General features: G+C 44.8%; 2 protein-coding genes across 3 annotated transcripts in view; one reads left to right on the top strand and one right to left on the bottom strand.

The window, feature by feature from the left end:
* ACO2 (aconitase 2) overlaps positions 1-19,987 on the bottom strand; it is a 21,107-nt gene extending 1,120 nt beyond the window's left edge. Inside the window, exons 1-16 of the mRNA XM_063322534.1 lie at positions 19,861-19,987; positions 14,875-15,017; positions 13,538-13,796; positions 11,189-11,281; positions 9,079-9,237; positions 8,518-8,668; positions 7,128-7,232; positions 6,774-6,865; positions 6,389-6,494; positions 5,159-5,316; positions 4,018-4,091; positions 3,201-3,312; positions 2,903-3,025; positions 2,552-2,707; positions 1,213-1,404; positions 250-382 (exon numbers count right to left, since the gene is read on the bottom strand). Coding sequence (XP_063178604.1) covers positions 250-382; positions 1,213-1,404; positions 2,552-2,707; positions 2,903-3,025; positions 3,201-3,312; positions 4,018-4,091; positions 5,159-5,316; positions 6,389-6,494; positions 6,774-6,865; positions 7,128-7,232; positions 8,518-8,668; positions 9,079-9,237; positions 11,189-11,281; positions 13,538-13,796; positions 14,875-15,017; positions 19,861-19,896 — 2,092 coding nt within the window. The 5' untranslated portion in view covers positions 19,897-19,987. The remainder of the gene's footprint in view (positions 1-249; positions 383-1,212; positions 1,405-2,551; positions 2,708-2,902; positions 3,026-3,200; positions 3,313-4,017; positions 4,092-5,158; positions 5,317-6,388; positions 6,495-6,773; positions 6,866-7,127; positions 7,233-8,517; positions 8,669-9,078; positions 9,238-11,188; positions 11,282-13,537; positions 13,797-14,874; positions 15,018-19,860) is intronic.
* PHF5A (PHD finger protein 5A) lies at positions 19,891-27,178 on the top strand. 2 transcript variants are annotated; one of them, XM_063322536.1, is made up of 4 exons: positions 19,891-20,311; positions 21,725-21,748; positions 22,683-22,794; positions 23,174-23,310. In XM_063322536.1, exons 1-4 carry the CDS (start codon positions 19,930-19,932, stop codon positions 23,175-23,177), a joined length of 522 nt encoding a protein of 173 aa, XP_063178606.1. In that variant the 5' UTR covers positions 19,891-19,929; the 3' UTR covers positions 23,178-23,310. The 2 variants fall into 2 exon arrangements, with proteins under 2 accessions (XP_063178606.1, XP_063178605.1); XM_063322535.1 differs by lacking the exon at positions 22,683-22,794 and adding an exon at positions 26,460-27,178 and having other exon boundaries at positions 20,001-20,311; positions 23,174-23,340.

Here is a 27,178-nt window from a genome sequence, read left to right as displayed (position 1 = left end):
GGCTGCCCAGTGCTCCTCAGAATAGTATTCCAGCAACAATTACTATCTTTGTAGCAAAATCAGCATGCCCACCGTTTGTGGCATATCTAACTAGATCTGTAATAGGATTCCTGACCAGAGGGACCGTGTGATCTGCCAGTAGATGGGGTCTGTGCCCATAGGTGTTGAGCCCTGGGGCAAGGTGGACGCTGCTTCCACCCAAACCAAACACATCCTGTTTACACACGTCACAGGGGAAACGCCACTCACCGTGGATCCTGGCAAAGCTCTTGGTGATGATCACCCTGCCCCCCAGATGACGTGGCTCCAACGCAGCATGCTCCCGGCTTGATCCCTCACCGTAGTTTTCATCCCCAATAACCGCCCATTTGACACCCATTTTCTGTGACAAAAGAAACACATTTACATTTCTGCAGTCATCCAACGTGAGGAATTAATAACAAATACCCACCCACCCTCTAATTTCAGTGCTACCCTACTGACATTGCTGTGCCATCCCTTTTCCCAGAAGGGTCCCTTGGTTCTGAGGAAGGCCAGAAATAAAGGAATTAATTCCTAAGTGCTTCACAGCAGTTAGGCACTGCCATCCTTCGCTAATGAGGGCTGAGGAGGATTGCCCTTGAGACTCTGAGCAAATCCTTGCTGCCACCTTTCCTTCCATGGTCCTGTGCTGGAGCCGTTTTCACACCAGCCATAATCCCTGCTCTGCTTGTGGAAGCAGTATGGAAAACTTTAAGTTCTATCTACTGGAAGAACCAATCTGAGACCGCTGCCAAGCTGTCCAGACGGCAAAAGGACATTTCTTGAGGTTCTGAGCCAAGTCTTAAAGAATGAAGGGGACAAGATTAGAATTTATTTTAACATTAGACTAGTCACAGGTGAAACGCTCCAGGAGGGAAGACTGAGCTACGGTATGATGACACCCGTGCCTTGTAAGGGGTGCAGTGCCTAAAGGAGTTCTTCCCCCTTCATCTATGATTTCTGGTCCCTCTGGGTCCCCCGATTCTCCTCCCTGTTCCCCATACCAGGTAGGGAGAGAATCTCCTACAGGACCTGCCACCATCAGAGTAAGTCTCAAGAAAAAGCCTCAACACTGAGTGAATTCACAGCTGCTGTAACTTGAGAGCAGGAGGGTGAGATCCTCAGTCTTGGCACAGACTGCCCAAAGTGTAAACATCCTCTTAAAATAGATGCGTCAGGGGAAAATCTCACCTTGTAGTAACGGGCTGTGTCTGGGACTGGCCCAAACTCCTGGGTTAACGCATTCCTCACGGAGTTGGCTTTGCCATTTTCAATGTTGATGGCGCCGATGAGCAGGTTGTTGGAGATGTTATCCAGATGCCCACGGAATTTGAGCCACGGTCCGGCTGCAGAAATATGGTCAGTGGTGCACTTCCCTTTTACCTAAAGGGTAGCAGAAGAGAAGAATGTCTTAGGATGGATCAGTGACTTGACCCTTCCTCAACACTTGTTATTGTGAAGGATCCTGATCTTCATATCTCTTTTTAAAGGCACAAACCCAAGACAATTGCATCTGTTACAGAATCAAGGCACTCTAAGGTAGAACACGGTGGTCATTTTGCATGTTTTGTGTAGGAAGAACAACCCTGTTCCAAAGGGGAAATTGCAAAAATGAGCTTAGCCATGACACCTCCTGCCACATCCTCACTTCCCTCAGCAGCAGGTTCTTCAGGTACAAAAAGCAATTAAGTCCTTCCTGCGACAGCTCAGCCTCCCCTGCTGGGGGAGTTCAGCAACATGCCAAGTGTTTCCAATCTGCACAGAAGCCTTTTTGGCTTGTAAGAACAGAATTCCCAACCAGACATAATGGCCTTCCAACAGGTAAGTCCCAAAGTGCTTGTAAAGGAATTATGTGTGTCAAAAATTCAAGCATGGCTCAGTGTAGCCCTTGGGAATCCCTGCAACTCTCTGACACTGAAAATCATCAGTGTTCCTGAAGGTCAATTCCTACGGGATTGCATTTCAGAACCCATCACTGTATTAACTGAAGTTTTCATCCTGTTAACTCACCACAGGCAAGTGAGGAGAAACCCGTGCCTTCATTAAGAGACTGAAATGCAATGTTTATTGTGAAGTGATTTCTCTTTCTATAAAATGGGAAGAGAACACACATACTGATGGATGAAAAGTTCCTAACGACCTCATTTCAGACAAAATGCATCTTAGAACAGTTAGGTATTAGAGATGCTAATTAAAGAACCCATCCCATCCACCTTTCCGCTGCAGGTTATAAACAGGAGAAATTCTGCAGACTGCATAGTACGGGTAGGATCGTATTACATGCTATAACAAACTTCATTTTTCATGGTATTAGCTAACCACTAGCCCAAAGGAGAAAAGTCTCCTAGTTATAATAGAAAGAAGTACCAGAAGGAAACACCTGGAAGGAAGGAAGATTCTTGCTTCACTTTCCATACCAACACAGTTGTAGGAGAGGGAATCACAGATAGCTTAAAGGCACACAATTGATGTGCAAACCCCGGTTCGAGCAGTCCTGTTACAGCCAGTGTTCCCCCACGTTGCTCCTGACCTTGATGAGGATCAGCATGTCTTCTAGATCCTTGCCGTCCCACTTATCGAAGGGCTCAAGAAGCTGGAGGCGCTGGCTGGTGGGGCTCACATCCACGTGCTGCCCACTGCCATCCTTGGGAGGGTACTGATAGGTGTCCTGGCCTGGGTCAAACTCCTTCCAAAGAAGAAAGGAGAATCATCAGCCGCAGCCATCCCCAGCAGCACATAAAAAACAGGCCAATGCAGGCAACTGCACCCATTCTAGCTTTAACACTAAGGAAGAGGCCAGTGCATGGAAGTTCCCTTACTGCATATAAAACCCAACTAGTGACAGGCCTTCCCCCACTCCATCTCCAGACCGAGCAGTTACCAGCTTGGGCAGCTCATCTGCATCAGGTGCTTCTAGCTTAAATTTCTTCCCATCTGCTCCTGTCAGGTAATCTGTCTCGGGGTTAAATTTGAGAGTGCCAGCAATGGACAGGGCTGTGACAATCTGAAAGAAAAAATTACATATTTAAAGGCATATTCTACCCCCTCCATTTGAAAGTCCCATGCCTAACAGTCTCAAAGCCAGCAGCCAAGCTACACCTTGTCTCTTCTGCAGGCAGAGGAATTATCTCCCCAGACACCCTGAACTATTCCAGAACCTCCCTCTGGCTGTCTCTTACCTCTGGAGAGGTCACAAATGCATGAGTCTCCGGATTGGCATCATTGCGACCTGTGAAATTCCGGTTGTAGGACGTAACTATTGTGTTTTTCTCTCCTTTCTTGATGTCCTTCCTGTGAAAGAAACATGGTCATCAAATCCAAAGGGAATATTGCTTCTAGGTGTCTCGCTGCTAAAATTCCCCAGCTTGGTTTTGGTAGCAATCACTATCTTTTGGAAATATGAATCGGTGCCTGGACAAGTTTTCCTCCCTTAAGCACAAACTCAAAACCAAGGACAGTGCAAAACCAAGTCAGACTCTGATTTCTGGAGTAGTTTTCATAGCCCATGTGGTGCACTGTTGAATTGTCTAAAAAATAATCAGGTAAGTACCTTGCCTTTGGACATCCCACCATTAGCAATGACAAAGCTACATGAGAATGTCTCCCGTCCCTTCTATTGGGAATTTTCCTCCCTGCCACTCCAATGATTGAAGCTGGACCAATTCACTTTTCCTGTTTTAAAAGGACCATACAAACTCCAGTCCATGTTCTCACAGACAATCAATCTCTCTCCCCACTTTTTGCCCACTGTCAGAAGCCTACATGTGTGGCCACACTTGTGGCCACTCTGCAGCTTCATTCATCTAAAGGCTCAATATGAATCTGCAGTCTTTCATTTCTCCTCCTCCAGTGCACATCAGACTGCTACGGCCAAAGGGTTTTTAACCATTTACTTTTAATTCCCAGTGTGTTATATTTACAATCAAATTTGGCTTCACAGAGCACTTTAGGAGCTAAAAGATACAAAGCTACAGTGAGGTCCGTCTTTCACTTTACCTGTCCCACTGGCCAATGCATGGCCCACAAGCGTTGGCAAGAACGAGCCCTCCAACATCTCGCAGGATTTGCGCCTGGGGGCAGAGAACAACTTTGTTACCAGTAGAAAGAATGGAATACGTTTCTGGGTTTGCTTTTTCGGGGGAAGAGGACACCTGTCTTCTAACAGAAAGCACCAAACCTGAGAAAAATCCCCTCCTTGTTGCATTTGCAAGTTTTGAGTCGCTTTTATAAATACATGGGGTTCAATCCCAGTAAAGCTGTACAGTAACACTGGGCAAGAGCACCAGATGACTTGCCATGGTGTTCCCATTCTCTACCTAGTTCAAATGGAGCAATCCGGCTACTCGCAGATATTTGACTGAAGGGCAGTGTCTGGTCTGATCAATATCCTGCACACTTCCTGTCCATGTAAGGAGAGAATTGGTGAAAGGGCAGGGAAGTGTGTGTGTCTGCTCAGTCTGTTCAACGCATGATTCAATTAAGAGGGCAGCTGTTAAGGAAAGGCGTGACTGTGGACTTGGATGGAGGAGGCATTAAGCACTGGCTGGACACATCTACAGGCCATGCTGTGACACCATCTAACATTTCATAAATACTAGGACTAGTTAAAACATAATTTTCTGCACAGAAAAGGGGAGAAAGCAGGTGATGGTTCCTCTACAGAAACACTCGTGTTAAATCAAATATGAGTTTTGCCATAAGTTTAGTCTAAAATGGGAACCACCTTTGGACAAAGGGCTTGCTCACATCCTGAACTGTTCTTAAAGGAGAAAACTGGATTGCAGGTGGGTGCTAGCCCTTTGTCAGCCATGGCCATCCACAGAATCCCAGGAGCACGAGGCATCCCTTACTATGCATACTGTTACCTCCTCAGGGCCCCAGTTCCCGATAACTGTCTGAGCTCTGTCCAGTTCCAATTCCATTCTTATACGCCCAGATAGTAAAGATATCAGGCCAAAACACTGTCAAGGTGACAGCAGGACCCACATGCTGGTTACTACATCAGTAATTGCACCTCTAGTGATAAGTGAAGGCAAAGTTTAAGAGGTTTCCATTAGCTGCCTCTGGACTCCCGTGTGCTGTGTGGAAGAGAGTTTAACGCTTACTGTTTGGAAGCGTAAAGAGCAGCCATACTCACATAACCGTCTCTTTCAATGGTGGCACGGATCTGCTCTGAGCCCGGTGTGATTGTGAACTTTGATTTGCACTTCAATCCATGCGCTAGTGCCTGTTTTGCCACTGCTGCGGAACGTCCCATGTCCTCATAGCTGGAGTTGGTGCAGCTGCCAATCAAGCCTGTGGTGTTTGACAGAAACAGGGAGGTGGTTACTGCAGCCCTGATTCTAGGGAACTTCTCCCTGACCCATCTCTCAGCAGAAAAGGCAAAAGACAACGACCTTTTCTGTTGACAAAGAATCTGAAACAGTTTCAGGTACTAACACTGACAAGTCTCACAGCAATATACTGTGGTCGCAAGCAATCCCTTGTCCCACTTTGGAGGTTGCACAGTCAAAACACACTACCTGGTCACTAGTCTGGTTATTGTTCCACAAGATCCAAGCATCACCTGCTTGCACTTTGGTTAAGCAAATTACCACAGTGAGGTATTGTTCCACAAGGACAGAAAAGGCAAGATGGCAAGAAATGGAGGAAATGATGACAAGAAAGCATCCTTTATTACAGCATGGAGACCACATGAGGACATACTGTATCGTCCTGACAGCATTCTGGTGTAACCAGCAAAAAATAAATTCTCTTTCAGTTACAGTTGCTCTTGATCCTATATTTGCCTCACCATCGAATAATACATTTCCCACCTGGGATGTGGCCTTTACAATGTATTTACATTCTTTTCATTCCCCAGCGAGCAACATTTGAGAAGCCAGCCAACAGGTTACCATCCCACAACTGACTATAAAAATATCCAAGCCTGCTCTTTAGGAAAGCAAGTACAAACTTTACCATGTCCTGAGAGCTCAACAGCCAACTGCTGTGAGGACTCACAATCATGATCCTGACAGATCTTCGCACAGACAAATCCACGCATCAGACTTTTAACAACAACAGGTAACATCCCTGTCAACCCAATCACTCAAAAGTTTCCAAGAAGAAAAAAACCACTTGTCTGCCTCTTGAGATTAAAAAAAACACCTATCCCAGATCTCATCCCACACACCTGGCCCAGGTGGTCAGTACTCTTCCCAGCAAATTCATATGGCCATGAGCAGATGACACTGCAGCAAAGTCAAAGGACATACAGCAGTAATTAACGGAATATATCCCAAGCTATGTGACCAACCGCTTATCCCAAGACAGCAACATTTATGCCACAAGGATGAAGACAGAGGAAAGAGCAAATGCTACCCACCAACTCTGATATCAACAGGCCAGCCCTCCTTTTCTGCCACAGCACCAATATCTGACACAGGGTGCGCCAGGTCTGGTGTGAAAGGTCCATTGATATGCGGTTTCAGCTTTAAGAAACAGCGACAAAGTCAGAAATTACAGTAGCCAAGAAAAACCCCAAAACACAGCAGCAAATCAATTCCTTTCATAGCTCTATCTGGAAGCTGTTTAAATAGGATTCTCTTACACAAACACCAGAGCAGGAGCTGTCGTGAAGCAGATGTGTTTTTTATATGTTCTAGCCATAGCACCAGGGGTGTTGCATCAAACTCCCAGCTTGGTCCTCATTCACACAAAGCAGAGTCACATCACAACATCCACGATGGCAACAAGGAAGGAAGCCTTACCTCACTGAGGTTGATTTCTATCACCTGGTCATATTGACAACCAGCATCCGGTACCAAGTGTTGCTGGAATTCATCTGCCAGTGCAGCTATGTCTGGAGTAAGAAAGGAGGGAGATGTGAAAAGTGCAGCACATACGAGGGCAAAGAAAAAGCTTGGAACAGCTAAACACAGGGAGTCCACCATATACTTCCCCAGCCACTTCATCTACACACTCCCTGCTTGTATCAGATGACCTGTGGGACCATGCAAGGTCAGAAGTCACATCAGACACCACTGTAGGAGGATGCTGCTCCCAGAATACACCTTCACTTGAACCCACACCTCTACCCACCTTCAAACCCCAAACCCTCTTACCAGCTCGCCCAGTCTTGCCCAAGTATTTCTTCATTCGTGCGTTGTAAGGGAAGATCGATGTGGTAGCTCCGATTTCTGCCCCCATGTTACAGATTGTTGCCATTCCTAGAGAAGGAGTGGGAGAAGAGACTATAGGGTCAATGAGAAAGTCCAAGGCCATCCAATTTTCTAAAAGTCAGTCCATGGAAAAGACAGCAAAGCCAAGAGAGATCAGGGCATTAGCCACAGAAACCAGATTCCACAGAGAGGACACGCTGACTACATAACAGCTGGCTCAGCCCCTGACATTTCCAAATGATACAGTGCCTGTGACCAGACTGTTCTGCAAGGAAGGAGCTGAAAGCTACACTGATTCTTGCAGATACTGGAAGGGATGACAGGGAACCCCCTGTCCGCACTGAGCACCAAACATATTTACAGCAGTGAGCAGTGGCTCTGCTACCTGCAACAAGTGTCCTGTCCCTCCCTACCACCTCATTTGTCTTTACTGGAAGAGCCAGAAATTTGTGAGAAATTTACTGGTTGAATAAAAAGTTTCCAGTGACGGAACACAATAAAAAAAAAAAAAAATGTTTGCTCACAGCTCTGTGATCACCCATGCCTTTCAAGGACACAGCAATGAAGCTGTAGAAGCTGCTGGTTTACCTTTAATGAGCTAGAAGCAGATATTATAGGTCAAGTTCCTCTGATTTCACAGAAGAAAAATCCCAAATACCTCTCAGTTTGTAAAACCAAATATTCCAAGTTGTAGCCATGCAAACAGCGAAGAGAAGGCCAGCTTGAAGGCTACACTTCAAGCCAAAGAAAGGGACACTTCTTATAATTTGGTCCTAAGCACCATTACGGACAACGCTGGTTCGAATTCAGCACCCAAGACCCACAATTAGCTAGTGTAAGACTGCACGTTACAAACTGCTGCTTTCTGGTCTCCCCTCTGTCCTGCTTTTCTAAAAAGCTTTTTCTTTAGCAGCTGTCACCCACGTACCCCCTTAACCTGTTTCTTTCCTCTGTCCACTGCCTATTTTGGGCTGAAATTCAAATGTCATCCTTTATCTTTGACATCTCCACCCTCTAAGCATACACCGAAATACCTCCACCCTTACTTTTATCCTGATGCACCACCTTACAGGATTCTTCACAATTAACCATTCAGTGTTCTCAAAGTCATAACAACATTTAATGGAGAGAGGTCACTTTATCACCAAGAGGGAATGCTATCTTGTTATACCACTCTCATCCACTCTCCCAGTTTGCTGTGTACTAATCACCTGGCCAGGCCAAGGGAGAACATTTAGTACTTCTTGCCTGATTCCCTTCCCAGCTTCTACAGACAACTCAACACCCAGCTCCAAAAACAATCTGCTCAGATAAGAGATTTGTGTTGTCCTACCAGTGCAAGAGATTGAATCCACACCAGGCCCGTGGTATTCGATGATGGCGCCTGTCCCACCCTTGACAGTGAGGATGCCAGCCACTTTCAGGATCACATCTTTAGGAGAACTCCAGCCTGAAAGCTTGCCAGTCAGTTTTACACCAATAACCTGAGCAAGATTAGTTGGAAAGAAAAAATAATAAATGCTGACACCATTTCCTTTCAGCAGCAAAAATAATTCCTCTGAATTTTTCCTAAGAATCTGTGTGGTCACAATACCAAAAAGGAGAAAATCCTGAAATATCAGAACATGTGCGCAAGGGATGAAACCACTGACAGGGCCAACTGAAGGGAGATCATTACTCACTTATCTCTCTCTGTCCCTGAATAAAACGGCTGAAAATGGAAACTCAGAACTACCAATGAATCATCCACCAGCTGTTTGAGCCAGTGTGTGATTACAAACAAGACTGAAATGGTATATAGTGCCTTATATATGTAGTGCCTGAAAATCAACATTTCTTACACATCTTGCATCTCACCCTTCACGTCAAAGACTAGAATTCCTTCTGCTCCTACCTTTGGGCATTTGAGCTCCCAAGGGATTCCCGCCATGACATCTACGGCATCGGCTCCACCCACACCAATGCAGACTCCTCCCAAGCCACCTCCGTTGGGGGTGTGTGAATCTGTGCCGATCAACATAACCCCAGGGTAGGCGTAGTTCTCCAGTATGATCTGAAAGCAAAAATGGATTGTTTGCTTGCTTGTTTTTTGGGAAAGAAGGGGGAAGACAGCAAGAAAGAAAACAAGAATTTACATCAGTTTGTATTTGCAGATTTCAGTAGCAAGAAAGTAACTGAATTTGGATTTGGATTGGAAATTCACTTCTATTTCAAAGTCCTTGTGGAGAATGTAACGACAGAACAAGGTACCAAGTCTCAGCCCCAGGATCCTTGCTTATCCCAGGACAGTAATAAAACTTAGAAAGTTATCTCCATTTTTTCACTGGAAGAATCCTTCCTTCCAGTTTAATCTTTTGCTAAGGTGCCAGCTTTGTTTGGGCTCAAGAGTCTGCTCCTTAGTTTCCGCACACTTAATCAATTGCTGAGCAAGTCAGTTCGCCTATCCAATGCTAGTGAGACCTTCCATATTCTATGCTCCCATAGCAGTAGAATATCAACAGGTTCCTCCAAACCACGCTGCCAGCCAAAAACTAATCACGTAGAAGAATCCCTCACACATAAAACAAGAGGCTGCCCTTCCCTTATCACTGCTATTGATTCCACACAAGACTCTTCAACTATTAACAAAACCACAAAACAGTTCTTTAATGAAAACTTATGAGTTTTCTATGGTAGCAACACAGTAGTGAACTCAAGCTAATGAACTTTTCACTGCATATGTGCCATACCAACATTATGGACTGCCTTTTTGGGAGACACAGAACCCACAGCATGTGCACCACAGAATGGTTTGGACAGAACTAAGGTGGCCTTTTACTGAGAAGACCAAAGCTTTGCTTCTAGTACTTTCAGCTTTATTTGCTTGTAGCTCACATTAATGTACTTGTGCGAGAAAGATCGCTTTGCCAGAGTTGGACTCTGAATCTACACAATGTGACCAATTTTCTACAGCCAGAGAAAGTCAGCCACAAGAAAGCTGGTAACCACAGCATGGAGCTATGTTGCCACATGACAGATGTTACGACTGGTTTCAGAGCACAAATGACCTGAGGCGTTGCCATAACCTTTTGGGGAGTTCACCTGTTCTATTTCCTTTCTCTGTTGCGTCACACCAAGTTAAGGTAACCTTAGTAACTCATTTTGTAGCTAAGAAAACAGCAGAGAGCTCTTGCCTGCACCTAGTCACAAGCTCCCTGATGACCGGATGCTTACCAGTCATCCATTCTCCTCTCTACTCCTTTTGCTTTGTGCCGCACTTCCCTTTTTCACTGCCTGCAACTCAGAGGAACCATGAAAAATGTCTACTGGACCGATAAAGCAAATCATCCGTGAGCAAGTTAGGGAAATCCTGCCAGAGGTGCTGGTTTTAAAAAACAAAAAGCCTCATTAACTGGTAAGCTATCTTGTGACAGTCATATTCTTCTAAGATGCAAGTGCTATAACAAGAGAATCTCAGTCTTGGAAGCTGTTGGAAACTGGTTTGCATTTTATTCAAATTCACATAGCAACTTGTTAATAGGTTGCCATTCTTGAGTACTCAAAGTCAGCTGCTCTGTTTGGTGTCCTCATATACTCTCCTGTCTTTTAATGGAACCAAGTGCATACAAAATAATCCTAAGAAAGACATGTTCCCAAAGCTGCTTTCCTTACCATCAAAAGCAATTCACATTAGCTCATGGCATCACCTTACTGTCCCAATCGTACCAAGAGGAGCCAGCCCACAAGCAGTTAAGATATTTCAAGCTTCTGTGATTCACATGGCATGCTGTTGGCACTACCTAATCACGCATCAGGTTACAGTTTGTCCAAAATAACCTTTAAGAAAAAACACTGTTGTCAAGATAACAGAGAGAGCAAGCAAGAAACCTCACCGGCCTCAAGGAAAGCAAGTTGTTTCCCTAAGCTGGTGAAATTCTCTGAGGGTTTGCACTTGAGCTCTCTCTTCTCCATACGGTAAATGAGCTACTCCATGCTCAAAGATTGCAAACACACACACACTTTACCTGGTGAATGATTCCTGACCCAGGTTTCCAGAATCCTACTCCATACTTGGCACCAGCCGTTGCTAGAAAGTTGTACACCTCCTGGTTTATGTCCTATTCACACAGGGAAACACACAGCGTTAGTAACATCTTTTGTTCTTCCATACACCAAGAGCTCATTCAAGCACATTCGCTTCTCTCCCATGCCTCTCTGCAGCTTACTCCACAGTTCTGTAGCAGCTAGAGGGAGGTGCACTTCACTCTTAAAACCAAAAGGGACCGAGGCTGTTTGCCAGACAGTTGTAACAGGCCATTTAATTTCATCCAACCTGTAGCTCTACTAAAGCATCTTTTTTAGTTCCCAATTCCAAACAGCACAAGGGAAACAGCACAATTAAAGGAAAACCCTGCCAATAAGGCACTTAAAATGCTCTGGTCATTTCTTGCGTTCTCAGGGTGTTGTTTTTTTAAATCTGTTTCCCTCTCCTAGCCCCTCCTTCCTTCTCTACCAGCTGTTCTTTTTGCTTTACAGATGCTTTGCAGGCATTTCAAACCCTTAGATAAGCATTTTGGCTTTATTTTTACAGATTAAGAAATGGAACTGTAAGTTGCTCGCTGCCAGAGGAGTTGGTGAGTGTCATTTCTCATTCTACAAAGTCCCCTGTTTAAGACCCACACAATGCTGCCTTTCTTGCTGCACTATCACCATTATTGGTGGAGGTCAAACCATGAAAATTGCTTGTGAGAATAACCAGGGTTGCCAAGGAAGTATGACACTATTATGTCCTGATAGTTCTTGGCAGAGGAGTGGCAGAGTAGATAAGATAAGCACTAGGAGGACAGAGTTTCTTAAAGACTGTTCTCATGCAGCTATGCTTCAGAATAAAGAGAAAGGGGAAACTGGAGATAATGGAAGAATTGTCTCAGCACACATTTGCTTAAGTTTCCCATGAGGCAGCAGCAGTTCTTTAAGCCTCGTTTTCCACTGTGAGTCGGGTCACTTCACTCTGTTTGTGCATCCTTTCCCCAGTAAAGCATGCTGATGTGCCAGGAGCAGATCCAAACCACTCTCTGCCCTGCCAGCATTCACTGTGTGCCAACTGGCAGGAGCAGAAGCAGAACCCAGTCAGAAGAAGGCAGGACCTTTACTTGCTCTGCTCAGAGTGGGTGGCAAAGGAGGCACTCTGCTCAGCTCAGGGCTGCAGCAGAATATAATTGCACTACAGAGAACAAATAGAGGAACAGAGGAAAGGGGAAGACAGGAGGTGAAGGGAAGAACAGAAACTATGTTATTTAGTAAGTCCCAAATTCTTAATCGCACAACTTGGGCAGAATTTAGGATTGAGATGAGTGGAGCAAGAACTCCCCAAATTCACTCCTAAGTGGTATAAGTTGCTTTACTATGGCCTGAAGGAGAAACACACAGAAGCAGTTACTTCGACATTAGGAGTTTCTGAGAACAGATATGGACTAAAATCTTAAAATGCAGCTCAGCCCCCACAAACTGTTTACTGTTTGTAAATTTTGGTATCAAAGTCCAAGGCACAATTCCTCCTGGTGGATTTAGGCTAGGTTCACTTGGAGTAACAAGATTTCCCCCACCTCCCTGCTACGCTAAGAGCATGTTCTTCCTTGGCAGATGCATTGTGGTATCTAGGACAGAGGTGAATGTGTCTATAATTAACAGAAGCCCTACGGAGGAATAAGCGGTAAAACGGTGAGCGGGAAATTTTAAAAAGGCAGTGAATCAGCAGTTAGACAAACATCACATTGAAACTCCTAAATAAAAAATGACATCCTCCATGCTTTTATACACAATTATACCTACCCTCGCCCACCCTGAAAGCTGCACATGCTTCAGTTAGTGTTCTTCAGCTAATCCCTAGCAAATGGTTTGGGAAACTAAATTAGTTATTCGCTCTCCCCCCCAGGATACACCAGTGCAACACAGACACATGTTGAGGAAGTTTTTCACAGTGTTATACTGCAGCATAAAGAGCATAACTTTCTGGAGTAATCTGTCTTCTTTTTTTTCCCCTTTGAAATACATTTTCCCTCTTCCCTTATCTGAAATATCTTCTCTCTCCAGAACACACATGGGCTTCCATCATTAGCAATTAAGACTAGCTTTTTCTAAATTCACCGTCCTTTAAACCATGTAATGGATGAATCTCATCTGTGAAACTTGCAAAGATCCATTTACTCTGTTTCTTTGCTGCATCTGACCTATCTACAGAGCTGACCACCACAGGCAATCTGTTACCATATCTGATTCATGGCTGTCCTTCGGGGGGGGGAATAAAAAAATCTCTTCCTTCGACTGGAAAGAGGCTTTCAAACATACAGAATTTAAGCCCCTGCAATAGTGACCTTGGCTCTTCGAAGATCCTTTTCACCACCGGACTGGGCTTCGATGAGGTGATCACAGTGGATGGTGGAAGGCACAGCCACTTTTGGCAGCCCGCTGCTGATGAACTGTAGCATTGCCATCTGAGCAGTGGCATCCTGCATGGCCACACGGTCTGGCCGTAAGCGCAGATAGGTCTTGCCTCGCTCAATCTCCTGTTTTGCTGGGTCATCCAGGTGTCCATATACAATCTTCTCGGACAAGGTCAGGGGACGGTCAAGCCTGGGGAGAAGAATTTTAGTATCTGCATCTTGTGTACTTCAGCATTTGCCCTTTTAAGCATGTAACTGAGCGCTTCCCTATATCACTCAGACTGTTAAGACTGTTAACACGCAGAAACTTGCATGCTCTTCTTACAGCACTAAAATACCAACTGGCAGACGGATAAAACAAGGGCTCAGACCAGAAAGTTCAAAAGTATATGAATTGATGTCACTTTATGCTGTCTTTTATAATTTTCCTATACAATAAAAGAAACATTGACTCTGCTTGTTTCTTGAGTGATAACTCAGGACAGCAAACGTGGAGGTGAGACAGAGGTCAGACTCAACTCACAAATACCAGATCCCACAGCAAGCAAGTACAACTAAGCAGAGTTTCATGACCTCAGACCTTTCATCTTGCAGCTGTATCAGTTGAGGAACCTATTTATGTCAGTGGTGAGATCTTCTGAGAAGTAACTAAGTAGATACAATGACTTGAAATGAGAGCTACCGCATTTAACAAAGGACGCAAAGACTGAAGGACATGTCATACAAACCGCTGCTGAGGTAAGTGGAGCAGGAACAACAACTTAGCAGGCACACAAGCCTCTATCAGCAGATTAAGGTCACCATGTTTACATATGCTATGAATTCCTAGCCCTCCTTTCCATGCTTAACGCCTACAGTGGAACACAGGAGAACATTCACTGTCGAAACACAGTGCAAAGGAGCATTAGCCTATAATGACAACTGCCCACACGCTGCTTCCCCAGAAAGAAGCATGGGCCAATATCAAGGCTTCTTAAAGAGGGCATTAAACAAAGAGGACAGAGCCCTTTCCAGCACCTCCTCTGCACTGGCCTGGTTCTCTGCACGTCGCAGTGCTTCATCATAACCTTCAGCTCTTCTCACAGCGCTCCACCACTACATGAAGACACTACAACTCATACTTCACTACATTTGCAACTGCCACTGCTCAAAGCTCCTCTCCCTAGTAAATATTCCCTATGGCAGGGCCCCATGACATTTTCTTCCTCCTCCCCCATCACCGCAGAGCTAAATTCTGCACACTGACCCCTCACCTCCTCCACTCTTACCTCTTACGGACAATGTTGATGTTCTTCTCCAGCTTTTCATAATTTATGTGTTCATTAGGCTCAAAGTGGCTCATGGCCACTTTGGCCCGCTGGCACAGGACAGGAGCAACATGGTAGCGTCGTATCCCACTATTCAAGGCATGCTGAAAAAAGGAGAGTATTAGCACTGGAACCTTGCAGAGTAAATTCCTATAACATATCAATAAACCAATTGTTTTTCAGTTGTTATTCCTGTGATTTTACAGGCTGAGGAATAGAAAAATTGCAAAGATATTTAAAGGCACCCAATGAACATTTGATCGTACAATACTATGTATTATGTGAAACTGTGAGACACCAGGTTACCCAGAACAGGTAGTGTTTACCAAATTATTTTACATTTCTATTTATAGCACCAGATGCTTTACACTTTCAGTGAGAAATCTGCTTTCAGGCAATGCTGAAATAATTCTTAAGCGAACACCAGTTTGCTATGCTCCTGACATGTTACAGCCATGGTAGAGAAAAACCTACACATTTCCAAAGCAAGCTAACCCTAGGTTTGTATTTGCTCACTGGTATTGAGTTTATATTGAAGGGCTGGCAGGTGACACAGTACAGGACTGAGCAGATACCCATCTGTTCCACTATCACACACTAAGTTCCCCATGCAGGGTGGCTGCATACCATTACAAAGCTTATTGTATTTTCATGTAAGGTGAGCTGCGTTTCAGTGGTAGCAAGAGTGACTTTGCTGTACATGCCTGGTCTACGATGTAATGCAGAGATGGAGAGAGGTAAGTTGTGGAACAAACCCATCAGCTTCACCAACCTGGCTGTGCAGATCCACATGTTATTTTTATGTTCACTCTCACAAAGGCATCCTCACCTTTCCCCTAAGAACAGCCTTGCACTTGGCCCACAGGTGAGTTAACAGCAGGAAAGATTAATTATACTGCAGGCTGAACACATCAGCAGAAAATGCCATTAAAAAAAAACACAACCAAATATTGCTTGGCAGCCTCCACAGTGAAACGGTTCCCTGGAATATGGGAGAAGCACCTTTACAGCACCTGACCTAGAAGAGACAGGTCAGCGCCCAGGTTAAAAGGCTCTCACGCAGCTTTGAAAGCTGAGTCAGAGGGCAGCCTCCATAAAAACTTCCAGGGATTTGGCACACGCATTTCTTACATCCTTTGAAAGTCTCAGTCATCAGCACCAGAAGTCTGGAAACAGACTGAAGACAGGAGTTTGGAGTTCTTCCTCTGTCCATAACACACTTTAATCTTAATCCTGTTTTTTCTATTCATCCTCTACTTGAGTGTTAAAAGGTTTTGATAAATACAGGTTAATAAACACAGCTGTATAACACTAAATATCCATTTTGTATGTATGACTGTAAATCAGCAAATATTCCTTGCACAGAACACAATCAGAGTACCGACCACTGTTTTTGCGTTATGAAAAATGCCAGTCAATTCTTTAGATTTGTTCAAGCATTTTTATTTTGTCCCTATTAATATTTTTTCAGTTTTCTTGTTACCAGCACTAAAAAACATTGCCGGAAATAATCACAATCAATGAGACGTCACCAAATTTTTATCCAAAGCTCTTGTTTTATTGTCCTTTTGATAACATTTGTTAGTATCTTACACAAGAAAGAGTTCAGGAAATCTAGGCGAGATCATAATAGCCAGCACGCTAGCAATAAGGGTGTAGTTTGATTTTTTACCAAACAATCCTAAACTATTAGATATACAGCTTTCAGTAGGAGCAATACAGACCTACAGCAGCTGCATACCATTTTCATGAAAAAAAAAAAATCTTAAGTAAGTGAATATGGCGGTACAAGAGAGGGCACTGCTCCTCCAGGAGTGCAAAGGAAACCCAGTCATCAAATTTCACTGTGCTGCACTTTAGTTTAGAACTTTCAGAACGTATCACAGGTGTCAGAGGTGAGTCTCTTCCTTCCTCCATTAGCAAAAAAAAAAAATGAACCCAAAACAAACCAAACACCATCCAGCTTCTCATTGTTTAACATACATAAGCTGATCTTTACTTAGTGGCCACCTAAATTCTGTGTTTGTTTTGGACTGCCTCTTTTTTTTTTTTGTCTTTACCTCACAAGATGTCCATTATTTTGTTAAAGTCTCCAACTGCTGGAGCGGCTGGAAAAAAACACTGAGCGATTTGATCAATGCTCATGGAAAAGTCATCTCTTCCCCAGACCAGGAAAGGTATTTTGGTTTAACGCAGTAATTTCTTCTTGCCCCCCGCCCCCCCCCAAACTAATCCTCGAACACAACTGATTAATGGAGTTCTTCCTTGTGATCCATTAAACCGGAAGATAAATTTCACCATAATTCAGAGTACAGAAGAACAGATTTGCAAATTAAAGTAACGGCAGAGGCTTCATAGCATTCTAGTCTTGCCTGGGACCAAAGCTCATTATGATAGAAAACTGAAGCAGGGCTCTCTAGAGAGAGGGGCAAAGAAACTTTTCAGATAAAATCTTTTCAGTTTGAACATACACATCTATCTTTTTATGTCATGAAATGGCTCCGTGAAATGTAATTTTTATTCAAATACCATAAATAAATATTCAAATGGTAATGGCAAAAGTAGCAATACAAAGTTAGTTGACTCCTGCTTGACCACAGCTTCAGGCTACTGGAAGTGGGAAGGGAAAGAAATGAGCATGTCTGAGGTGAAGGATCCTGTCTGGATCCTGTCATGGAGCGTGGCAAGAGCAGTGTGGAAAACTGAAGATCTGTTTCTGTGATGGCCAGTAAGACTGGGGAAAAACAATCACTGAGGCCAGTCAGTTCCAGAAGACAAGAGAGAATCATTTTTGTCTATGTAAGACTTTTAGAAGGCACCTTTCTTCACCCCCTCAGATCTAAGAACACTGTCCAAGTTTCCAACATTCACCACGATTCAGCCTAAAAAGAGCAGTGTGGTATAATCAAGTTGTAAATGCAGTCTAATTTTCTAGACTCACCTCCAAAGAGCAACCAAAATTAGTGTTCTGAAGACCAGTTTAGCTCTAGCCAACACTGCATTTTGCCAACATACACAAAGCTTCCCATACACAATTTCAGCACTTACCTACAAGGCCTTCAATAAACCCTTGACACTTCAGACAGTTTAGAGTTTTACAGTACTACTCTCTCAGTCAATCCTTAGCCAGTGTGGCTCCAGAAATGGGATGCTACTAAAAGCATCTCTCAGATAGGCATGAAAAAGATCCTGACCCTTTGAGGCTATTAAAAGAATTGTACTTTAAATAGGACAGTCAGACCAAACCGGCCTAACTCCAATTTATTTCCCTCAGAGGCAAGCTTACCGTACAGTTCCAATACCAAAACAGTTCTAGGACAGGAAATGAGTAGAACCAATGTTAACAACATGTGCCATGCTCAATGCTGGCACTATCACAGCAAATGGCAAGGTGATCCACGTATTTATTAATCTCTAGGCTGCTACATACGTGCAAAAAAAAAAATTTGCCTCCTAAAGATCACCTAGAAGCATGTTTGATTACCATCACAAATTTAGTCCTTCAGAGGAAGAAAAAACCATGTACCCTGAGCCTGATAATAGAAGACAGCCTCCCAGAACACTAAATTCCCCATATTCACTGTGCTAGCACAACCTTTGTTTTACATTATACAATATTAATTTTAGCAAATAACTGCTTGTTCTCATGTGATGACACACCATAAAATGAGAGCCAATTCAATTAACCTAATAAAGAATTTGCCGTCATTTTATGAGTAGTCATTTCTGTTCAAAAATTAAAAACTATTTAACAATTAAGAATTAATATAGCAAACTAACTGAAATGGTGCTATTCTGTAACTTCTGCTTAAATTAAAAAAAATATATATATTTGAATAAAACATCTACCTCTAAAGTACGAAAGTAATATAAAACACGAATTAAGCTTCACCAAGTACTTTCAGAATACTAGAAGCCAAGTTCTTACTTCAGCTCCCTAGGAAAAGGGCCAAGGTCACAAATGGCAAACTGAGAAGTTAAATTGCCTCACTTTATCACATGCTTTATTAAAGGGAGCACAGGCATCCTTACCCCTGCTAGCAGCCCTAAAAAAAGAAAATTGCATGCCTATATTTGCCTTCCAGGCTTTAAAAGATCATTAAGTCTTTATTATTGACTACACATTAAACACAACTATGTCTCAGGTAAGAGAATCTCTATGGTGAGATCATATTACAGGCAGATATGATTTTTAGAGGTCACAACAGTCAAGACTATGAAAATCACTATCACTACCTTGGAAAAAAAGGCAGTTTATGTGCCTGTCCAGACTCTTTTTCAGTCTTCCTAGGTCCTGTTTATAATATAGACCTTCGCATCTGTTTCACTCAAGGGCCTATGTTTTTATTAAAAGTAGTAATTTTGAAACAGAGCAGCCAAAAGATAGAGAACCTTCGGACTCACTCACACAACGAGGAGTCACCTTGTGCTGCTGCAGCTGATACGGGGAAAAAAACAGAAGCTGAGAGGAAGAAAAGTGCGCGCCCCAGAGAAAGGCTTTTGATTCCGCCCTTAGGGCCCATGCCCTCAGGCTCCCTGTCCCACCGGGCCCGGGCTTTGCCAGTGATCCTGGCCCGCCCAGGCGGGGTCCGGCCGGGGCGGCAGAGGCGGTGGAGCCGGGCCTCATCCCCGCCGCCCCGTTCACCTTGCCCTCACCTTGAGGGGCAGCTGCGCCCGGCGGTGGAAGCCGCCCTGCCCCGGGAGGCGGCCGCGCTGCCACCGCCACGGCGGCCTCCCCGCCATCGCCATGGAAACGGGGCGCTGGGCCGCGCCGGGGACACGTTGACCTACACGCGGAGGCGGGGACAGGCAGGGGCCGGAGCGGGCCGGAGGCCGCGCCCGCCCGCCCGCCCGCCCGGCGGGTAACGGTCCTCGCCCCACTGCGGTTCCCGCCCGCTACCCCCGCCCCCGCCCGCCGATGTGTCCCGCCGCCGGCGCCCCGCTCACCCGCAGCCGAGCCGCCAGGACGCAGTACGGCGCCATTTTGTTCACTGACAAAGATGAAGTCGCGCCCCGATGGCGTCACACCGCCCCTTTCACACCTCCGGCGCGCGGGCGGGGGCGGCGCGCGGGCGGGGCCTCACAGGTCCTGGCAGGGAGGTATCCGCGCTAAGAAGGCGGCCACCGGGCAAGGCGCGGGTCTTCTCTGGGCGGGAGAAGGTTAACAGCAGAGCACTCCGCGGACGGAGTTTTATCGTCAGCCCTCCGCGGGATCGCGCTGCGGCGTTCCCGCTGGGGGCGGCGCTTTTTTGCAGGCGCTGCCCTCACCCCAGCCAGGACCGGCGGGGCACGCGGGTCGGAGGTGAGCGCGCGGGGCGGCCGCGCCAGGCGGGTGTTGGCGTCGCCATGGCCAAGCACCACCCGGACCTCATCTTCTGCCGCAAGCAGGCGGGCGTCGGTGAGTCCCGGAGGGCCCCCTCCATCACCTCTCGCCCCTCACTCCGCTGCGGGGCCGGGGGGCGCGGGGGAAGCCGGGGGTCTGCAGTTAGCGGCCGTTAGGCGCGCGCGCGTGGCCGTTAGGCCTGGCGGGGGGGAGGGGCGCCCGCCTCGCTCCTCCCTCCCTATTTTATTTCGCTTTTATTGCGGTGTCCTGCCGTGTTTTATGGGTTCTTCTCCTGAGGTGGGGGTAGAGGCTTTGTAAGGAAGGGCTGGGTCCCTGACCCCGTCCCGGGTACTTCTCCCGGGGCCCGTCCTGAGGTGCAGGTGCTCCCGGGCCTCTCTCAGTAGAGCCGAATGGCTTTAATGCCTGCGTTACAGCAGCCTCTTCTTCCTCACGTACGTGTGTGGGGAGGCAGGTGAAGTTGATGGCTGTACGCAGAAAAATACGATTTTGATTTACTCCTGTTGTGTTGGCGGTGCCAGTGCAGCCAGGAGAATGAGCTGAAGGCTTCAGCCAGCACTGGGAGCATCTTCCTGGCTGCAGGATAAAGTTATTTTCCAAGTTATACCTGTAGTCAGATATTGAGCTTTGTTCTTGTCACTTGGCTTAGAATTCACCCTGCTAAGTTTTGAAGAAGTCTTATATGAGATTAGAAGTTGAGATACCTTTTCCAGATTTTATTTTTTTTTTACTCCTGGGAAAAACAAATTTAACATGCAGTTCTCTGAAAGAACTGTAAACGCAAAGTATTCAGCTGCATTGTCTCTAGAAAACTTCTTTTTAGAATAGTTAATGCAGCTAACAGTCTATTTATGTTGAAAATTCATTTCCAGCCTGATTTCCACCCTGACCCTTAAATTTCAACTGAATCGCTATTTAGTCTTTGTAAAGGAGGATATCTGCTCTTTAGAACTTGGTATTTGTGGCATTTATCCAAGTTACTGACATCATTGTTGTGAGTTTCCTAGACAAGTGACAAGACTTCTGAGGTATATCTATCTATCTTTGTACTCTGAAGTGAAGAAGGTATTTGGGCTGCCTTAAATCAAATAGACACTTGGTTGTGGGTTTTTTTTGTCTCATTAAAAGCAGTGTAAAACTCATGAGCAGACTCATTTATAGGATTTCCTTCGGTCAGGTATATTGGCTATGTTTGAAATGGAATAATGAATGTAGGTTTTCTTACTGCCAATGGGTGTCATTGCACATTCACAGTGCATCCAAATTTCGATCTTGGTAAATGTCTCCAGGAGGATATATATTGTTTATTGAAAATATGTTTGTATTTATGTTCAAACTGTTTCTGTGGTTAGTATTTTTGGTTGTTTTTTTTAAAAAAAACACAACTGCTCAATGCAGAACATAATTATTTGATATTCAAGCTCCTGCTTCTGCCTCAAATAATTCTTTTTCTTCTTTTTCTTCTTACAGCAATTGGAAGACTTTGTGAAAAATGTAAGTATAGCTTCTACATATAGTTGCTTGAGAACATGGTGTTGTGGTTAGAGCGTACAGTTTGGATTTGGGGATTTGATTCTATTTTTGCTTTAACCATGAACTTGATGTCTCTTGAGATGGGAAGAGTTACTTGTGTATTGCAAGTATGAATCAGTGAATACTTAAAGTTGTGTGCTCAAATAGTTTGTCACACAAATACATGCATGCTGTTCCAGTGTATATGCTGAAAGCATTTTCAGTAGCTGAGACTACAGTGACTTCTTGATTGATTCTTTGTAATCTGTAATACAGAATGATTGGCTTGATTATTTCAAAGCAGGAAAAAAAAAGATGCGTATTTGTAATCTGAGTTCTTCACACCTTGAGAAAGGTTCCCTTCAGCATCTAAGAGAATAAGAAATGGGGAGGGAACATGTAGAGTTAGAGCAGAAAAAACTCCACAGAATCAAATGCCAGTGCTCAACTGTGGAAGAGAAGAGAGAGTATGACCTGTCATTAGATCCTTGTAGAGCAACAGAATAAATAAGATGACTAGTTTGGACTCAAAAATAGTATGAAAATAAGCAAAGTGGGGAGAAGCACAGTCTGAAGCGACAAGATTGTTTTCAAGAGCGCTCAGCAGTGAAACAGGTTCCCATTGGTACTAGTTGAGGGCTGTCGTGATGGAGATTTAAGAGCAGGTTAGATGAGCTGTTTGTGGGAGTCAGAATTAGATGCCTTGGGAACTGGTAATAGGATATGAAGCTTTTCATCCCTAGGTCAGTGTCTTGGATAAGGTCCAGCACAGCAGAGACTGTCAATGGCATCTGATGGCTGCTTGCCTGTATGATATGAGTACTTGAGTTTCACTCAGTTCCTTATGAGAAAGCAAGAGCAAGTTTTGTGAAATGGCTGTTTATGCCAGTTTGCCCTTTCTTTGGCCTTCTCGCAGATGAAGGATTAAAAGGACCACACGGGTACAATCTCTTACCTCATCTCTTTGAGGATAGTAACTCCAGACTTTTGTTGATGTGGGAGAAGCTTACACTGCTGCTTCTGCGTAGGTAAGGACACTAGTCCTGTCAGTCCAGCATTTTTTCATGAGTCAAAAATTCAGGAAAAGTTTTAGAGTAAAAGTAATGGTATGATCTAAGCAGGTGTTGGCTAATCACAGAAGTGACTTTGGGTTTCTTCTCTGATTGTGATTGCATGATTAAAAAAAACAACAAACAAAGTCAAATATTGCAGACTACTGGCCCTTGTTCTTCTCAGATCTGTGTGCAAATATAAACTTTCACCCTGTAACTGCAAGATGAATTTCTGCAGTTCAGTTGTATTGTCTTTGAGTGTACAGGCAAGTTCTTTGACTAGGAACCTTTTCCTCTTTAATGTGGGGGTGGAGGAAAGGACGTTCTGTAACCAAAGACTCTGCTGTACTTGCAGGTGATGGCAAATGCGTGATCTGTGACTCCTATGTGCGGCCCTGCACTCTCGTGCGCATATGTGATGAGTGTAACTACGGCTCGTACCAAGGGCGCTGTGTGATCTGCGGGGGTCCGGGAGTGTCTGATGCCTACTACTGCAAGGAGTGTACCATCCAGGAAAAAGATGTATGTTGTCATCCAGTCTCCTGTTGAATTGGTTATGTCTTTATTTAGCAGCCATGCTTATCTTTAAGGGGCTTGGAGCTAATGAAATTAGTGCTGGGACATGGGACACTTGGGTTCCACTACCAATATTGGCACTGGTTTTCATTGCCTTGTACCTTGTACCTACACAGGGAACTGTCGGTAGTTCCCTGTGTTTGCAAAGCATTTTGAAGCATTATAGCATTTTGAGGTTTCGTAACTCTCTTCATCTCAAAGGATCTTTGACAACTTTGCACTGCACACTCACAGTTCACTTCCTCCCCACACTGCTTGTTATAAGTTGAAGTTATCTTGCTAGATCTCTCAGCCTAGGTTTTAGCAGGGTTGGAGATATTACAGACACCGCAGAGGCTTTGGTAGCAGCAGCTCCTCACTAGAAGTCCATTATCAGCCACTGACCAAGCACACTGTAAGGCCTATGGAATCACTACCTGTGTTTTCTTTTGGATTACAACATAAAGTTACATCTTAGTATCCTGTGCCTGCACCACTAATTGTGTTTTACAAGTTTAAAGTTTCTTGTATAATTTCAGTGGGATATGATTTTTTTTTTTAATTATTTTCTGGAATGGCCTATATCGTAGACGTCTCCTTTTCTGCTAATGCTTTTTGGTGTAACGTTCCCTTATTTCTGTAGTCAGTGATGTTTAATCTTCTTGTGCTGAAAGATAGCCACTGCCCATGTGAAACAAGGCAGCTGTTCACCCCCATAAGGTATTTGTTAGTGTCCAACACAATGAGTGCAGGAGGGGAAAAACTGCAAATTAAGTGGTAGAAAGATCTTAGGGAGAAGCAAGAATATGATGCTTACAGCTGCGATATTTCCAGAATACAGACCTGATAGCTGTGAGAGTGTCTGTTAAAGGTTGTTTGGGTTTTGGTGCTTTGCAAATGCCATTTCCAGCACAGTGGAGAACACGTGGAGATAATGGCTCATTGATTTAGAGGAACACGCTCAGATGAGTGAGTTGCTGGTTTAATTCTCTGCAAAGCCTACGTTTTCTCTAGAGGCCTGCAGCTAAATTCAGGACAGGGACAGGTCCTCATCTGAATTTAGTCATTAGATCTGACAGGACCATAATCTTTCTTAGTATCTAAATATGGATATAAGTGCTGTGGTGGTGCTGCCTTGTACTTTGGAAATGCTGTGAGAAACAGTAGTTTTGTTCACTTGCCTCTGGAACCAAGACACCTGGCACGATAAGTCATGAGTTATTTTACTTGGTTTTATTTTCACCAGTTCATACTGATTCCCGACAGGTATTTTTCATAACCTAAGCTCACCAATAGCTTATCATGTCTGGTTCAGATGTGAAATAGCCAGCTGATCTGCAAGGAAGGATTGTAGAAAACAGAGCTGGAGGAGCAGGAGAATGACAAGTCAGAACTGAGGTATTTTGACAGCTGGGTGCAGGCTGCAGTGGGTGAAGGCAGTTGCTCTGTACCAGCAAACTCAACTGTTAGGGATTATTGCAGATGTGAAGTTGCAGATCTGAAACAGCAGATTTGGCATGATTGACTTGCAGGACTGAAAAGTGCTAGCACAGGTGTAGAGTGCCCGGAACAAGAAAAGTTAAGCATGCTGCCTGTCACAGATATGGTAGCTGGTGCTGATGTGAATCAGAAAAGCAGATGGACAGAGCCCTATACCTGAAGCTCTAACACTCCAAGGTTTCAGTCACAGCCCTTCTGTCATCCTCAGAGAAAAACTGAAAAAGATAATGAACAAAAAAAGCAAATACTAAAACGGAGGGAGCAGGTGGAACGCTGTTGGGCATGTGGCAAAGGGCCTGGTTACTCTTGGTTTGTTTGTTCTGATGGAGGGAGGAATGAGGTATTGTTTCACCCCACTTCTGTCTGTGGGTAAGGGCCAAAATCCTGCCTTGTCACCTGTGAATTGCAAAAAGTAATCTTTTCCCAGGGACGGGAGCATGCACATGTGCAGCCTCCTTAGGAGGAGGTGGAAGAATGAACAGCCCTGCAATAATGCTGTCAAGATTGTCACAGGCTCCCTGGATCGTGGGAGGCAAGGCTTGGAAGAGTCCTATTGAGGTTCAAAATCAAATAAGGAGACAGTAGCTAGAGATGGGTTGTGGCAGGTGTATGGGGGACGGGTGATGTCTTCCCCCCAACCCCCTCCTGTTATATTTCCACCATGCAGACCTTCCACACTGGGTTACATCTGCTGCACAGGAGCAGGTATCAGTGGGGCAGCTTGGGTGCGGTTTCTACAGCAGCTCATACCTGCCCAGAGCCTTTCTAAATCTAACCCACTCTGGCTTACACAACAGCCAAGGACACGTGTTCCTCTGCCTGCTGGGCCCCACAGCTGCTGTTGCTGGCCACAACATTTTGCCCTCAATAGTTACGCAGATGTTGGGCTCAGGTAGCCCATGGACAAATGTTTGCTGGTACACCGAGAGATACATCTCACTGGTTTGTGTTTGCAGCTACCCCGCTGAGGTGGGTCTCCCCTGCTCCCTTCTTGCTTTTTTTGTGGCTTTTTTCTCACCATCTACTGGAATTCAGGTACAAGAACTTACCCTTGTAGCTGCTGTGAAGAGCTGTCCTCTCCCAAGATGACCATACAGCCTCTGCAGTAATCAATCCAGGATGCAGGAAGTCTGAGATTCAGTTCTGCTGCCACAGCTGAGAGGAGTCCCTAAACACAAGAATGGCTTGGTGACATGTAAAGCAACAAGATTCTTTTTGGCTAAGGAAGGGAAAGGTTATTCCTCTGGGCCCTATAACTCCTGTGTATCCTAATTTAGAAAGAATCCAGTCTTGAGGCACTGAGCATCCTTTTCATTAAACTGCTGATGTTATACGAGCTGTTTTCCGTCTTCACCCTGAGGAAGAGAATGTCCTAGAGTAATGTTATAAAGGCATCCGTCCTCTTCTCTGTTCCACCCTCTTGCTGGTAGTAACCAGAATTGGAGGGCAGTTTGTCTGCACAGGTGTTCGAAATGTGTGTTGAGGACAGGGTGGGGAGCGTGGGAACTGAGAACCTACTAGAACTATGCAAGTGATGATGTTCTGTTTGCTCATCTCCTAACTTATATCCTCTTTTCTTCTCACAGAGAGATGGTTGCCCTAAGATTGTCAACCTGGGCAGTTCCAAGACAGATCTCTTCTATGAAAGGAAAAAGTATGGCTTCAAGAAGAGGTGATCCTATCCGTACGTGGCTACATCTCCTGTTGGGTTGGCAGGAGAGTCTTGGAACACCTCTGGACTTTACTATTATTGAAAACCGGTTGATTATTTTTTTCTAAAGCAGTACAAATTCAGTAGTATACTTGGGCTTGGAGAAGTAACAGACTGAGTGGGGACTGAAACCTGATCAGAACTGACTATCAGAAAGAGCAAATGAGGATTACTGTCTCTTGCCTTTTCAGAAGCTCTGCTAGTAGCTGCCCCAGCTTGCTATAAAAATTGTGGTGGGCAGGTATTTATACATGGAGGAGACCAGCTCAGTAAAAATCAAGTGCCATTTCTGGTGTGGGGAAACACCTTGCAGTTGTTCTTACCAGGCCGCCTCTCAATTGTCTGAAACCGCCCCACACATTGCTATTGAAGAACAGAGCACCAATCCCGTGTGTCTGCTCCCCTACTCCTCCTTCCAGTATATTTCCATGCTGCCCTGTTTTGTAAGGAACCTGCTTATGGCTGGTGCCTTCCTAGGGAGACCACAGCTGTTCCGTGTTTTCTTTGACAGATTAATCCAAGGCCCTTTCTTGTAACCGTTTCTGTAGGATGCATACCAATAAAGCTTCTTTTGGGTAATTTTTTTTTTTTTTT

Source organism: Chroicocephalus ridibundus, chromosome 1 (assembly GCF_963924245.1).
Source record: "Chroicocephalus ridibundus chromosome 1, bChrRid1.1, whole genome shotgun sequence".
In the NCBI taxonomy this organism is placed as follows: Eukaryota; Metazoa; Chordata; class Aves; order Charadriiformes; family Laridae; genus Chroicocephalus; species Chroicocephalus ridibundus.
This window is presented reverse-complemented; position numbering and strand designations above follow the sequence as displayed.